The sequence below is a fragment of the Anser cygnoides genome, chromosome 4 (genome assembly GCF_040182565.1).
Source record: "Anser cygnoides isolate HZ-2024a breed goose chromosome 4, Taihu_goose_T2T_genome, whole genome shotgun sequence".
Classification (NCBI taxonomy): domain Eukaryota; kingdom Metazoa; phylum Chordata; class Aves; order Anseriformes; family Anatidae; genus Anser; species Anser cygnoides.
The window spans coordinates 58,767,545-58,783,602 of NC_089876.1; the positions used below are offsets into that span (position 1 = coordinate 58,767,545).

The window sequence follows — 16,058 nt, forward strand, 5'->3', positions numbered from 1 at the left end:
TGTATTCAATTTTTCTGCCCATAAAGTTCAGTTTAGTTTAGAACAGCAAAACCACCAGCAGGAAATGTTAAGTCCAGTAGTAAATACTTGAAGAACGACAGATATGTTAGAATTGTATTGGCATGTCCGTGTTTTCTGAATTACTAATAGCCTACCAGGGTGAATGAGAGGATATATATAATAGAGCAATTTATTTTTTTTTGTCTCAACAAGTTTGTGTAGGTAAGAAGAGATGTCACTAGTGCTGTGTTTAGAAATTGAGTACGGTCCAGTGTTTCGTAGTCTGGAATGTAGTAAATTATTTTTGCTAGTGCAAAAATAAAAAATGACTACTGTCCGTGGACAGTAAACTGATAGCTGTCTCTATTTTTATTTATGCATTGGTGATAAAAACAAGTATGGCACTTATTGGAGGGGAAATTTGACCTGTATTACAGTTCCAATGCTGCTGTTTTTTCAATGAAGTAGTCATCTGGAAACCCTTCCCCTTGCCTCCCTGAAACCTTTCATTTGCTGCATTCCTTTTTGTACAAGTCTTTCTGTCTTGATTGGTTACAGCAGATAAAAAATATCCTTACAGCATTATCTAAAACTGAAAGTTAATTCATTCATTCCGTTTAAGGTGCACTAGTTAACTGTGTAATAAACCACTTCTCTTTGTTAAGGTTCGTCTGGAATGGCCTACAGATTTAGCTATCAACCCAATGGATAACTCCATTTATGTTCTGGATAACAACGTAGTTCTGCAGATCACCGAAAACCGTCAGGTTCGCATTGCTGCGGGGAGGCCAATGCATTGCCAAGTTCCCGGAGTGGAGTACACGGTGGGCAAGCATGCTGTACAGACCACATTAGAGTCAGCAACTGCCATTGCAGTGTCTTACAGTGGGGTACTTTACATTACAGAAACTGATGAAAAAAAGATTAATAGAATAAGACAGGTTACAACCGATGGAGAGATCTCATTAGTTGCTGGAATACCTTCAGAGTGTGATTGCAAAAATGATGTCAACTGTGACTGTTACCAGAATGGAGATGGCTATGCTAAAGATGCCAAACTTAATGCCCCTTCCTCTTTAGCTGTGTCTCCAGATGGCACGCTGTATATTGCTGATCTGGGAAACATTAGGATACGGTCTGTGTCAAAGAACAAACCCTTATTGAACTCAATGAACTTTTATGAAGTTGCTTCTCCAACTGATCAAGAGCTTTATATCTTTGATGTCAATGGTACTCACCAGTACACTGTGAGTTTAGTCACTGGAGACTACCTGTACAATTTTAGCTACAGTAATGATAATGATATTACTGCAGTCACGGACAGCAATGGGAATACTCTTCGTATCAGACGGGACCCCAACCGGATGCCAGTGAGAGTGGTCTCTCCTGATAACCAAGTCATCTGGTTGACGATAGGCACTAATGGATGTTTGAAAAGCATGACTGCACAAGGACAAGAGCTTGTTTTATTTACCTACCATGGTAACAGTGGACTTCTGGCAACTAAAAGTGATGAGACTGGATGGACCACTTTTTTTGAGTAAGTACATAAATAAAGCTAGATGCTGTATAGTTCTATTGAGCTATACAGCACCACTTGAAATATTGCTGAAGACTGGTAAGTAAATGTGAAGATGACACTTAATATCAAAAAACACTGAAAGATACTTTTCGTTTTCCAGGCCGTCCACATCTATCTTACTTATTCTAAGCATTGGGTCTGCATAATCTTAAAGTCATTATTTTCAATTTCTGTTTTATACATTAAAATAATTGTGAGACAACATCTCACTCTTGTCAACAAACTTGTAACTCAGACAACTACGATTTTGTACATTTGCGTGAGAAACTAGATTTTTTATCCTTTTTGCTCATTAGATTGACATTGTTCTGCAGCAAATACTGACAAGAAATGTGCTTCACTGCTAAACATTTTTTTCTTTTTTTTTTTTTAACATCTTTTCTTATTACATGCCTGCACTGTCTTTTACCCAGAAAAGGCTGGGTGGATTATTTTTTTTTTTAAAGTGGTGAAAGCTTGTGTTTCCCTGAGTGGCAAATATCCAGGACCATCTCCTGGATGACATGACAAGCTTTCACACAGGTGGACCCTTGAGGGAGGAATCTGAGAAGAGAAAGCATGATCATGGGGGAAATACCATTCCTGTAGGAATAAACTGAAAACAGAGACCACCAGCAATGTGTGGTATACACACATGCAAACACAGCAGTGAGAGATACTAGACTTTTAATTTTACCAATATCTGAAAATTTTTTTCAGTTAATTGTTTTACCCCGTGTAAGTCATTAAATCATCAATGCCTGTTCATAACAGCCAGATTAGCAAAAAGTTTTACAGAATCCTCAATTATATCGAATGAGGAAGGTCATGACAATTTATAGATAAACTAGTAGAACCTGACAGTTCAGATAGTGCCTTTAAAGGCAATTTCATTCCCTAATGAACTAGACTACAGACTGATATGCCAAGCAAAATGTATCAAAAATACAGCTTAAAACACAATTTATTTTAATAAAGATCGATGTAAAATTAACACTTATTTTTTTCCGTTATCTCAGTCAATTGGAAAATAATGTGTGTTCTTAAATCACTTGAAAGACAGATGCCATGGTTGGGTAAAAATGTGTCTGTGGAGGAGTGGAAGATGTAAAGTTAGTACAATAAGTAAAAGCATTAGAGGGCCCTCAGTTGAAGTATTCAGGATTACAAAGGGCATCATGAAAATCCAGTAAATCATTCTTTTTTTTTTTCCTTCTTTTCTCCTATCTTTTAGATGAAATGCAGTAGCAACTGCTGCCAAGGTCAGGGCCTAAAAAAAGCTTTCAATTCAACACACATGATAAAGAAAATAAAGTGCTGGTGTCAGGCAGTGGCAGCAAAGCCAAACATCTGTGTTCTGAGATAACTTCACATTTATGTCAGTGTACATTTGGCTGAGGCAATACACAGGAAGGCTATGAGCACCTGTATCTACTCTCCAACCTTTACATTTGCCCATCAGAGACACGAGAGCAGCAGGTGCTGCTTCACTGCATATTGTGTCTTGAAGTGGAGACATGGCTAGAAGTGCTGATTCCTAACAAAGACAGCAGGTGGAATGGCACTGCTGCCAGTTTTAAGGTATTCTTACAATAAGCTGCAAGTTGGCAGGGCTTTCGGAGTGGGCACATTACCAAAGCATTAGCGCACGTCTGTAATATTTAATTGTGCATTTGTGCATCGCTGCACATCTTTTTAGGTCCTGCCAAGAGGACACACGCACAGCGAGGATACACAGAGGAATGAGACATGCACAGAGGAATGAGGCACTGTTCAGTCGCGAGGGCATGTGTTCTCAGTCCCGCGAGTTAGCTGTGTCCTATATGCTGAGAGACCAAAGCACAGCTTCAGATGGGCTGTAAATACTCATCTATTTCCTCAGAGAGTAAATCCAGTATTTAACGGTGACGCACAAAACCCACTTGTTTCCAACATGCGATTTGGGCAAGGCAGTCAATTTGGGGGATAGTGAAGTCCCTTACTGAAATTAAGGCATCAGTTGGGTACAGCAGGCACTTCAAATCATGCTGGCATTTATACTGAATAATTGAGGACCCAGAGTTTTAATCAGGGCAGTAATTTCTCACCACGATGTGTGTAGCTTTGGCGTGCCTACTGTGGTGCACTGCAGAAGTAGCTGATGGCTCCTGAATGTATCGTCATGGCGTCTGCAAGATCACAAGAAAAAGCAGATACTGTATTCACCAGTAAGTGTTTTAAAGGCCTGTATTTTTCCTCATAGGAAGAATTTAGGCTACTGTGTGTCATGAAATAGATAGTTATTTACTGAGTTTGTAAATAGCCCTCTTTCACATCTGGTCTGCTTTCATGCAGGCTTTCTGGTCTGTGTTAGGTATGTCCAGCTGGCTTGCACAGAACCCAAAGGGCAGGCTATTCCCCTCAGAAAGTGTTAGTACTATTTCCAAGCTGCTGTTTATGCGCTTCCTAAACAATTGCCTCAGACCAATGTCTCGTTAGAAGTCCCAAGCTGAAATAATTATGGAGAGAGCAAAGCAATTTCATTCACCCCAAATCTGCCAGTGTATTAGGCTTTTGCAGAAGCAAAGATATTAATCTCCTCCCTGTATCCATGATGAAGAAGTAATCTGTTTAATTGCAACAAGGAAGATTGAGATTAGACATTTGGAAAAACTTCACTGTGAAGATTTTGGAGCCCTGAAGCAGACAGACAACAGTGACCCCTTACCCTTCACAGGCTGTCTTTAAGAACAGATGAGACATCTTTGAGGACTAACTTGGGAAGAACAGATCCTGCCTTGGGGTAGGGGCTGGACCATCTGACCTCTCAAGGTCCCTTGCAGTCATGTTTTCTATAATGCTCTGTACAAGTTAATACCAAAAATAAAAAAAATTGTGCTGATTATGTAAAGCTACAGGGAATGAGGAAAAAAAAACCACCGGGTTATTTTTCTTGCCAAAACAGCATTCTTAAAGACATCCATTGGGCATCAGAGCTGCTTACTGTTTTTGGACATAAAATCCCCATACACTAAATTTGTGTCTGTGTACTTCCCTTTTGGAGAAAAAGTAGATAAAAACGAGACCATTCTGCATCTTTTATTCTGGGATCAGCAAACATTGTTTTGACTTTGCTTTTCAGTGGCGGTGATTTATAATAGTAAATCTGACTTCAGCTGGATTTCCAGAGGCTTCTGCATCTATTGCCAAAGTGGAAACCATGCATATTGTTTAGGGGTTTTTGTTGGAGTGACATGGTGTGTGTGCGTGTATCTCAGCCCCAGCTTTTGGCATTTTCATGTTGGTAGGTAGTATGGGCTAAAAATTCTTCAGCTGAACGTTTTTCTGTTGAAAAAAATGAAGTCCTGTGAAAGCTATAAGGTTTCCCTATGATGCCAGGATAGGAATAAGAAATGAGGAGAAGAAATTGTTCTGACTTTCTTGTTCTATTTTGGTAATAGCAAAATATTTCAGTTTCATTGCTGGATACACTTTCTTTACATATAGGAGTTTATTTATGTATTTTATTTACTTTATTTATATTATTACTCAGCTTCTCAAAATATTTTGGGAAGGGAATAAAGTTTATATTCCATTGTGAATTTAGACTTTCTTTCAACTCAGACTTAAAACTTTTTAACTGTTAGAATTTCCAGTGGAATAGAAATGTCATTTTTCAGCTGTGATTATGGCTGAGTTGTTTCACCATTTGGTGGCCATGCATCTGCCTAAATGGCAGAAGTTATACTGGAGTAAAAATACTGCATTTCTAGTAATAAAAAGATCAGTCTTCAGAGCCAATTCAGTAATAGCTTTGTTAACTTTTCTCTGGTACAAATCTGTACAACTGCACCATGGATTCTGCTGAGTTCTCAGTGATGTGGCAGTAGATTTAAGACAACTATTTTATTTTTTGTTAATTTTTTAGAGTAACTTTTTAGTGAAAAGAGGAACCTTTGAAGAAAATAGTGCATCCCAAAATGGGCAGTCGCTGCCCTGGCACATATTATAGCAGCTTTTCATGTTCTCCCTCCTCCCTACAAGCTCAGTCACACCAATATCAGAGCCAAAAAGGTTTACTTTATATTTTATTTCATCTGGACACTAAATAATCTAGAGTCTATGGTTTTTAGTCTCCACTTTGCCTGAGGGAAGGACTGGCATACAGGAAATATTTGTTTTACTCTTTGTGTTTTTCAAAGTGAAAATTACAAGTACTAGTAATCAGAAGTGAACTCCTAAGAAGCCCTGAGGTGCCCCTGTGCAACTGGCTCAGCGGTGCAGGAAGGCAGAGCCCCCAGCCTGCTGCGCCACGTCTCCATGAATGCCCTGGTGTGCCAGCACTTGCCAGCCAAGTCAGCTGAAACTGCTTCAAAAGCTCACTTAAAAAAAGAAAAAACCAATGCAGTGTGCATACAGACTGGCACCTGAGCGGTCTCTTCCTCACAGACAGCTGAGGACGAGTCGTGGTCAGCCCAGCATCAGGTGGCCGGGATCCATCCCTCTGCAGTCCCAGCCTAGGTGCGTCTGCAGGAACCTTTGTAAAGAGGCAAAGCGATCAGTAAGTTTCCAAAGGCAGCAGGTACTACAGTTCCACACATCTACATTTTCTTTCATTTATGCCTCGTGCCCCCGTTTCCCTGAGAAGTGCAGACAACATAGCGATCGCCTTTGGCTTCCTCTTCCCCCTTCAGCTAATCTGAGATAACTTTGCTCCCTTAGCTGTGAATTCTTTCCAGTAGCCACTGATTATTATCTCTTTCCTGTCTTCTCCACTCTTGCATCGCTCTCCTTTTGGGAGCAATGTCAGCAGGCAATATCTGATCCAAACTAAGATGCCTCCTCCTCTTCCCTGCAATTTCACTCCCTTTCTTCCAAGTCTCTTTTTGGCTCTCCAGACCCTCCCCTCCAACTGCATTTCCTTATTTCCTTACCTCGTATCTTGCTCCTTCCCATGTCTCCTGTCATTTCTCTAAGGCGTGTTTGGCTTCCCCGCCTTTTCCTTTCCCAGAGGTGCATTTCTTCTCAATCCCCTCTTGTATCTCTTGACAGTCCGTCCAATGTTTCTCTGGGCACTTCATGCCCTGAGCTCATTTGTCTTCTCGTTCCTCTCCTCCCTCTCTCGCTCAATTCCTGTCTCCAAGGGAATGCAACAGAAATCAAAGAGAGTGACATTAGCAGGCAGAGCTCTTACAAGTTTACTTTGCTCCCACAGTTAAATTAATGAGCTTTCCAGCCCTTCCAGAAAGGCGGTGAAATTGTGCAGACTGTGAAATCCTTAAAAGAATTTTACAGGCGAGAGAGTCGCAGGTGAAATGTATTTCCACTGCGTGCTGCGGAGTATCATGCTTTACATATGATGCTTTTATTAACAATGCATTCATTGCTGTGGTTTCCTTAAAACTGCAGCATTCAGAGTAAGACCCTGCCTCTGGCTTCGACTTGTTTAGTTTCCCTGTGCAGCCAGCACATCATCTGTAACTGTCGGCATTTGGCAACAGGGAACAGATGATATTTTGCAGTATTTCTCTTGCTTCATCTTAATGGCTTTCTTGTGGAGTCTCACTTGGAAATACAGAGATTTTGCTTGTAAAAAGTCTAAGGAAGTTTTAATGAAAAGTTAAATTTAGAGAAAAGCAAATATTTAATTTCAATCAGGTAAAAATTATCTCCCAATAACAGTGTCAATTCACTTGCACTTTTACGGTATATTAAGGTGTTCACAATTCAGTTTTCGTCATTAATATTTGTATACTGTTTCTTGTAAATTTGTAGGGTTTTATTTGTGTTTCTACTTCTGTTCATTTTTCTATCACATTTGTGCTTCAGTAATTTGGATATCAAAAAAATGCCTACCCTTTTTTTCTTGCAGTTTTTGGGCTTTCATTCTAATTTGATTTTGTTTTCTTAAAGTACTAGAAACTTGTACAAAATTGTAATCTGTTTTTTGTTGTTTTGTTTTTTTAACAGCTCTAAACAGTGTTCTCTGAATGTCCTTGGTATCACAGTGGTTTTTAGATATTTTTCTCCTTTTACCATCAACAGCCTTCTATACCTTTTGCTTTTACTGTTGCTGCTTTGTGCTTCATCTGTCCAAATCAGTGGCTTTGAAGTAATTAACCACACTCACCACATTGGTTTTGTATAACATGCCCGTACTGACTTTTGCATCCTCACATGAGCCCTTGCTTGCAAATCATGTCTTACAAGTGTGATAACGTTAATCTTCCCATATTACATTTACTCAAGCAACTTAATGCATGTTCTCTTCATTCTTATTTTTTTTTCCTAAGTGTCGTTTTTGGGATATTTTCTAGATACCTAGTCCTTGCACATGTGCCTCTTTATCCATGTTGCTTCTCTGAGTCCAGCAGGCAGTACACATATTACTGTCTGAAAGCACCTTTCAGGAACTAGCTGGTTCTCTGTTAGTCAACATTTGGTGTTTCTCCTCCTCTCAACATGGAACAGACTGAAATTCCAGTAGGCATAACCTTCTCCCACCATTTCATATAGACTCATGGAGGCAAGGCTGGCCAAAAAAACATTAAAGCATTTCCCTCTATTCAAACTCGACAAATATTTCCTCTGCCCAGAGAGAATTCATGGAGAAAATTATCTAGCTGATGTGTTCAGTTGTGCATGGCCACAGCAGACTGAAGAAAATCCTGTGTTTTAAACCTTCTCTTAGTTACATTGCTACTACACACACACACAGAACTGAGCATTCACACAACATGGATTTTCTGAGGAGAACTTTGTGACAGTTGTGCTTACTGTCTGTGCTTACCATCTTTCTCTTTAGATAAATTGTTAATTTTTTTTTTAATTTCTAACTTCATTTTGGTGAGAACAGAGGTTGTGATCTCTCAGTTTTCTCAGCTGGAACACTAACTCAACTTTACAGTAAATTTCATAATTATAATACAACATGCTGTTAAATAGTTTGATAAGGGTATGCTATCAGTGGAGCATACAAACTTGCTGTTTCAGACTCATCCTACTAAATAACAAAGCAGACATGTTAAAAATAATCAATTATTAATAGCAATGTAAAATTTTTCAGAGAACTTCAGCTTGTCCCCTAATTGCTCAGGTATCAGTAGCAGATCTAGTTTGATAGGCATTTATCCGTTCCTTTTTTTTTTTTTAATGTTTGCTATTTCTTGTCCTTAGAACTAGTCTAAGTAATAAAAGTAGAACTGAGAAACCGTTGAATAGGTAATAATATCAAAATAGCAACACTGAAGACACATATCATTATTACATCCTACGTGCATGAGAAAAAAAGAAGTGCTTTGATTTCTGCCAAGAAAATCAGCATATGATGTCTCTGTGGTTTTGGAAAGCACTTAGAAGTAAAGATAGTTCAGCAAAAAAACAGTATCTTTCTTACTAATGACATAAATGTCCTGTACTGTCAATCCAATCAACTCTGTTTAGGCTTCTGAAAGTATCCATTTCACTTCTGGCTTTATCAGGAGCTTAAGAATACCATTTGTTCAGTTATCCCCATGGTAGTGTTCTTGTCCCATGTTCATTTTCTATATCAAGCACGAGTCAGTGAGGCTAGAGCCAAGCTCGCTGTCTCTCCTTTATACTCACTTCACTGGTGCACTGAGCACTGAATGGCAGCTCCAGCCTTCACATAACAGCTGTGTTTTCAGTCCCACAGTATTCAAGCACAGTCCTCATGCTCAGGCCTCACCTTGCACTGCTTCTTTCACCAGGTGTTGCTTCGTTCACTGCAAAGCACCATGCCCCCAGAATGCCTGTCTTTGGAAGTCGTTTTGGACTAGGTCGTAAAGATGGTCAATCTTTCTGAAGATTTTGGTCTTCCATTGTGTTGTTCTGATGTTACACATCACTGTTGAGTCTTCAGCCATATTATTCCAATTTTTCTACGCTCTGTGTCCATCTGGCTTTTCTTTCACGTTTCTCCTTCAGGAAACTCCTCCCTGGAGCAAACTGGAATGGCATCGATATTCCAGTTTTGTCCTCCTCCTCCTCCCTTTTTTTCTCAGGAGCCATTGCCACAACACCTCTCAGAAGTAGTAATGTGTGCTACAACACAGAGTAATTATTTGTTTTGGGGGGGGGCCTGTTTTCCAAAGGAGGCCATATTTCCAAAGTCATAAGGCTTATGCCTGTTGGTACTCAGTGCTGAAGTTATTAATCTGAATTTACCATTTACTAATTTAAATTACTTTGAACTTACTGTTCTAATCAGGTTGCTACAGTTTTCTTGAAAATGGGCAATTTGAATAGAGGAGGATGTCCTCATTGAGGCTGGACCGATCAGCTTTTTAGGGAGTCTACAGAGCACATAGCACTGAAAGCCCTACCCAATTCCCCCAGAAGATGAGAGAGTCTGTCACTTCTGAAGCCTGCATTGGCTGGATATGATTCATGCACCAAAGCAGTAAGGGTGCTGTAATAAATTAACCACAGAACCTGAACCTAGCAAAATTTTTTAGTACCTTGGCATTTCACTATCCTAAAAAAAAGAAAAAAATCCATATAATTTTGTGTTCCTTTTCCTAAGTTTTCAAACATAATGTAATTTATTAAAGTTTTATTATGTCCAAGTTATGGGTTGTTGCGACCCTGTAAAAACACCTGGATAGTTTTTACGTTTTAAAGCGAAAAAGGAAAAAAGGGGGGGAAGCATCAGTAAAGCTTATTCTGTAAACAACATCTGACCAAAGAGACCTGCCTTACATCCCTTTTTTCTTGAAAGGCCTTAGCACTCGGCCCTGATACTATAAGCAGACCTTACAGCAAGGGCCAATCTGTCAAACAAAGTATATATACACCAAGATTTCTTCTATTTGAAAGGCCATATTCCAGTATTTATATCAGCAGGGCTCACTGTTTATTTGTACAGCAATAGACGAGCTAGGCAAGAGGGGGGGAAGTGACAGAGGAACAAAACGTGGGCCTCAGGGAGCCCCAAGATCAAAGCCTGCAGGGAGCTGCCGCAGGACAGGCGCTCGCCCTGCACACCCCGACAAAAACCCATGACCAGACCCCACGAGGCTCGGGGCGGTGAATGCCTGTTAGAGGGAAGCTGAAAAGCAAGGCATGAGTGTTGCGGTCTTGTAGATAAAAGCCTGGCTGCAGGTCTGTGGCTGCCTGGCTACTGTTGTTTAGGTTCATCTTCGTACAGACAAGCCCCATGCCATTGGCCTTGAGATGGCTGTGCTTGGTTGGACAGTGTCAGCACTGCTGAGGAGCACCCCCAAAACCTTGGGAAGCATCTTCGTCCCCAGGAGACACCTCTAATTTAAGCCACACCACCTCCATCCTGCTGCTCCCACTGCACCCCTTCCCCTTGCACACACACCAGTCGTTCGTCCTCCTCTTCCAAAAGCACCAGCATCGTTCGCACGAGTTGCTTATCCAGACTCTTGTGCATGTACACTTTGTGTCAGAAATGAGAGGTATGGCAGACTTCATGGTTTGTGAGTGCTTACAAGAATATAAATGGCAGATGCTTATCACAGCAAACAGCACAGCATTGGAAGACCGCAACACCGTACGGTCTGATGGAAGCAACGAGTAAAAAAGTTTGGCAGTCTTCTGGCAAAAAGTAAAGATAAAACGATGATAAATTCATGTATTGCTTCTTTCACCGCAAAGTACCATTCCCCCAAAATACCCATCTGGAAGTCATTTTGGGTTAGGCTGTAAAGGTGGTCAATCTTAGGGAAGCGCGAGCACCGAACTCGCACTTGTTTTCATTGCTGTGCGATGAAGTGGAAAATGAGCATCAGAAACGTCTCGGTGCGGAAGTGGGCGAGCTATCAGGAGGGAAGGTGTTGATTCATTTCTGTGAGCTCCTTTCCAACAGACACATTTTCCACAGTGATTTCGGTTTAGAGTGTGCCTGTTGTTTTGCAGATGAGTTATAGCTGTCAGGAATGGCCTATTTAGGTGAATTGTTCACATGTCTAGTATATTGAATGCCAGTTTACAGAAAAGACCGAAAACTATCCTTTTAACGTTATGACAAAATAGACACACACAAAAAAGCCCCAAATGCTGCGGCTATAACAGGAGAAGGTGAAAAGAAAATTTGTCAATCACTTTCAAGCTGAGGAAATGTCTTCATTAAACATGGGCTGAAACATTCATCCTGACCAGGTTGCTAAGATAAAAAAAAACATTACCTGAATTATTTAACCAACTGTGCAGTTAGACCAGATTATCCCAGCTGAAGCTGGCCCTTCTCAGTGGAAGACAGGCATCAGATAAAGGGAGAGGAAAAGATGGCCAGCTGCTTGAATTCGGGCTTGAGTTTTCTGACACTTGTTTGAGCAAGACAGAGAAATTCAGCTGATACTTAACAGACTTTTAATGCCTTTCCAGCCTCTGTGAGTTTGCATTTTTCTGTCCAAATTCCATTTTAAAACCAAGTAGTGACAGATAAATTCCTATCCAGAATTGGATTTCAGGCTGCAGTTTACTTTAAGTGCTTCCAAGCATCACTCCTGGACCTATTTTCTCTGATTCGTATTCAGCTACTATTTTGTCAGATAAGTACAGGAGGAGTGAGATGGAGATGGAGGTAGAAGTGGAGAAGTAGAAGCATGAGAGGAAAAGTGAGGGGAGGCAAGATAAGAGACCTTTTTCATATATTTAAGGTTCTGTAAGACTGGTAAGAATACTGATTTTTTTTTTTTTTCTCAAGCTTAACAACTTTCCAGGTAAGAACAAAGGAATAAATGCTACCCTTATTAGACAGTAGTCCTTCATTTAAAAATAAATAAATAAAATCAAAGCTCTTGTCATAATTTACGAGCTTACTAACATATATCAAATTGTCATTTACAACACATATGCTCCCTTCTTCCCCTCTTGCTAGGTAAAACAAACCAGTATTAACAAGACATACAAATATCTCATTGTTTATGGTTCTTTTTTTTTCTTCTTCTTTTCTTTTAAATCTACCTGTTATATTTTAAAAATTCTAGTTTAATATTTTGGGTTTCCTGATATATTTGCACTGTGAATTCACAAGCAAGGCACTAAACCTTTTAACATCTAATACAAAATGTCCAAATAAAGGAATATATGCAACCAGTATTTAAGCTCATATTATGTTTAAGAAGGCAGGTTATAATGTATGCATATCTGTAAGGCTACAGAATAAAAGCCAAAAAAAGGCAGAATCATTTGTCTGCCCATGCATCTGTAGGTTATTTTCAGTTTGTGCATTCCTAGCAGGATCGTTCAGTCACTCCTGTTACAAGCAAAAAGCAAAAATGCATATCAAAATTGGGAAAGCAACTCACAAACGGAGTGAAGGGGAAAAATTACCTAAATCTCATACTCTTGAAGTTAAGAGTCTTTTCCTCTCTTCCAAAAAGTCACTTAATGCTTGAAGATGGTCAGAATAGAGCTCCCAGTAACTTGCCATGCCCAGTTTTAAAACGGGAGGAGAGGAAAGCTCTGTATCAGTGACAAAATGATAATGAAAGGGAAGCTATATAAACTATGCATTTGTTTCCTTGTGATCAGCAAGATAACTATTTTATTACTGTTTTAGCAAAGCAATGATACCCAATCAAGGTGGCTTCTCCTTACTGCAGTTTTCAAACTGCAAGTTCACTTTTTGGAGGGACTGAGCTTCAGGTACATTATGGGAGGCTAAACATGGCTGAAAGAAGGTATTTGCAAAATGACAAACATTCTGTAATGCTGAAGACAGTAGTCTTCATTGTAAATGGGAACATAATGGCCACAAAAAGCTCAGTGAGACATTTCACTGCCACGTTAGGGCGGATTTTCAGTATGCGTCTGAACACAGTGATTATACACCTAAACCAACAGCACACTGTACTGCAGAAAGTGAACTTTGAAGTTTCTGCTCTCACCCACCAATAAGCAGCGCATTGATATAAGAGGCTTCCTGTGAATAACATGAAACAAGTAGGGTAATGCTCCATGAATTTTCTAGCCACTCTTGATAATTCAAGATGTATAAAGGAAATGCCTGTTGTGCTGAGTATGTAACAGTACTTTTCATTCTACTGTCAAAATTATACATGTCTGTATTATGAGATGTATTCATGCCTCATTTCTCTAATACCGTATCCCAACTAATAGTATAATCCATAACCAGTCTTTAAAGAAATACATAATATACATTTGCACTGTAAGTCTTGTTATCTGAAATGTACAGGAACCAATGTACCTTGCTCTTAAACCTGACATGTTTACAACAGCTGGAAAAAAAAGTATGGAATTTATTTTGTTACAGGAATATGCTGCAGAGGTCTGTGGAAAAACAGTATCAGTCATAACTTAGCTATTGGCTTTAGCAGCAACCTTTACCATACACTTCATTTCTATAGCTCCCTATTTATGTTGAAGTAACTTCCAATATAAAACATTAATAATGCTCTGCAAGCTGGGGTCGAGCTAAATGTGCTCTAAACTATGATACAACTCGTATGAGAAACAAGTCAGAAATAAAGAAAGTAGGGCATTTCCATCTGTGACAAGGCTTGCCGGGAAGTTATCACTGCAAAGTGAAAATTGTCCTACATAGACTAGAACGGAAAATGGTCTGGGAAGGAATGTAATTAAAACTAAAGAAGATGAACAATGGAAGAGGGACTTCCAGCAGAGCGAAAGGTCAAGAATCTGGGAAGCTGATAATCATTATCTCTGAGAATTTCTCACTGCAGAAGGGGAAAACTAGCCAGCAGTGGCAGATCACCCCAAAGGAAGAAAAAGAATTTGATATAAGGGGAAATTCAGCTAGTGGTGGTGGCAACTGTCCTGCCCCTGCTGCTCTCTTCTGTAGTTATTGACCGAATATGAAGGTCATTATGTTAATGAGTGGAATGGGGTTTATAGGATTAAAGCGCATGAGGTAATGCCCAGTAAGCAAGTTTTTGTTTTAGATTCTTGAAATGTTTATGTGCAACCTGCTCTTGAGGAATTTAAGAGAGAGGTTGAACGGCTTTGCCTGGTATAGGAGGAAGATCAGAGGGCTCAGCAGTAACATGTGTGCCTGTGCTTGTGTTTGGATGAAAAGATCAAAGAGGCTGTGAAATGCCAAATATAGGTGCTTGCCCTCTAGACTTTATATCTCATTCCTGTTAGGGCAATTTCAATATTAGAACACAAGACAGATAAAATAAATCTCTCGGTCTAAAACTGACAATATTGGATGAATAAATTCACCTTGGCAGCAGAACGCAAGGATATTTGGATGTAATGAGAAAAATAGCATAGGAATGCCCAAAGGTATGAGTGATGTTGCTATGTTGAGCATTGATAAGGCTTTCATTGTGGGCAAAAAGATATCAAGTATAGAAGTAAGTTTAGTATTCGATGTACTGTGAACAGAATGAAGGACACACATTACAATCCATCATAAAATGGAATATGTAATAAATTGTAGAAAGACCTATTTCCTTTCTTTCTTTTTGTTCCTGGCTATAAAAGTATGAGAAATCCTATTCTTACTTTTCACATCTCATTCACATTTTCTTCCAGCACTAGGATGCCTGAACCAAGCAATCATGGCTTTTAAGATTCTTCTAGCTTTAAAGTTATGTTTTTAAGAACATGAATGTGTAGCATGAATTTTGCTGATCTTTGAACTCTTCCCCTCTGTAATAATATTAGCTGCTTATTCCAGGCTCATGGTGTGCTTTTTATTTATTTGTGAAAGAAAAGAGACCAGTTCAGGAACTATATGCACAGACTCAAAAAATAATATGGAAGCAAGAATGCATAAAACAAGAATAGCAATGTTCAGCGCTGCATACTGTAGTGAAGCCACACATTCTACTGAAAACTACAGATGCATAGTGCTTCCCAGCTCCAGTGTTGTACTCAGAAATATGTATAATTAATTTCTCGTAAATGTTACGATTCAAAGGAAGAAAAGTTCTTACAGAGAAATCTTACCTTTTGTAACTTTAGGAAGCATTGTTCCAGATGAAAACTGGCACTTGGCTCCTGGAATCAAAGGACACAAGTAGCTCCCGAAAAGATAACTTGATACCATTTTCAAGCATTCTTCTGTAACATGAAAAATAGAAAAGGACAGTAATTGGGGGATATATGTTCCCCTGGGAGTTTAAAAGGGAAGTTGTGCATGAAAAGAAAATAAATTTATGGAACTGAAGGTCATTAATGGGCTTGCAGTCAAATTTATGCACAAGGAATGTTGCTGTATTTGTTTCAGTTTCTTGCATAAATGCAGCATCTCAGCTTGCCAAGTCCTGTATAGGAAAAACAGCCAATATTAGGGATAGAAACACCCTGGAAGAAACCCTGTTTTTTGAAATATACTTAACTTCAAGAAATAAGTTTCCCCACTTGATTTCCCTGGCTTGCAGAAGGGCTTCTGATTTTTAAACATTCTTTCCTTTTTCCTGTTGCTAAGTGCAAGTCTCTCATAAACAAAGGAAATCAACTGTGTTAAAAGGATGAAAATGACTGTGTGCAAAAAGCTGTCAAATCTATAGAGTAAGCAAACTGGAAAAAAACATTT

General features: G+C 39.3%; 1 protein-coding gene across 22 annotated transcripts in view; it reads left to right on the forward strand.

Annotated features, from left to right (window-relative positions):
- The window catches only part of TENM3 (teneurin transmembrane protein 3), a 1,343,587-nt gene that overhangs the window by 1,306,868 nt on the left and 20,661 nt on the right, over positions 1-16,058 (forward strand). For all 22 annotated transcript variants that reach the window (XM_066996182.1, XM_048078283.2, XM_066996188.1 and 19 more), the window contains one exon: positions 666-1,540. In XM_066996182.1, coding sequence (XP_066852283.1) covers positions 666-1,540 — 875 coding nt within the window. The remainder of the gene's footprint in view (positions 1-665; positions 1,541-16,058) is intronic.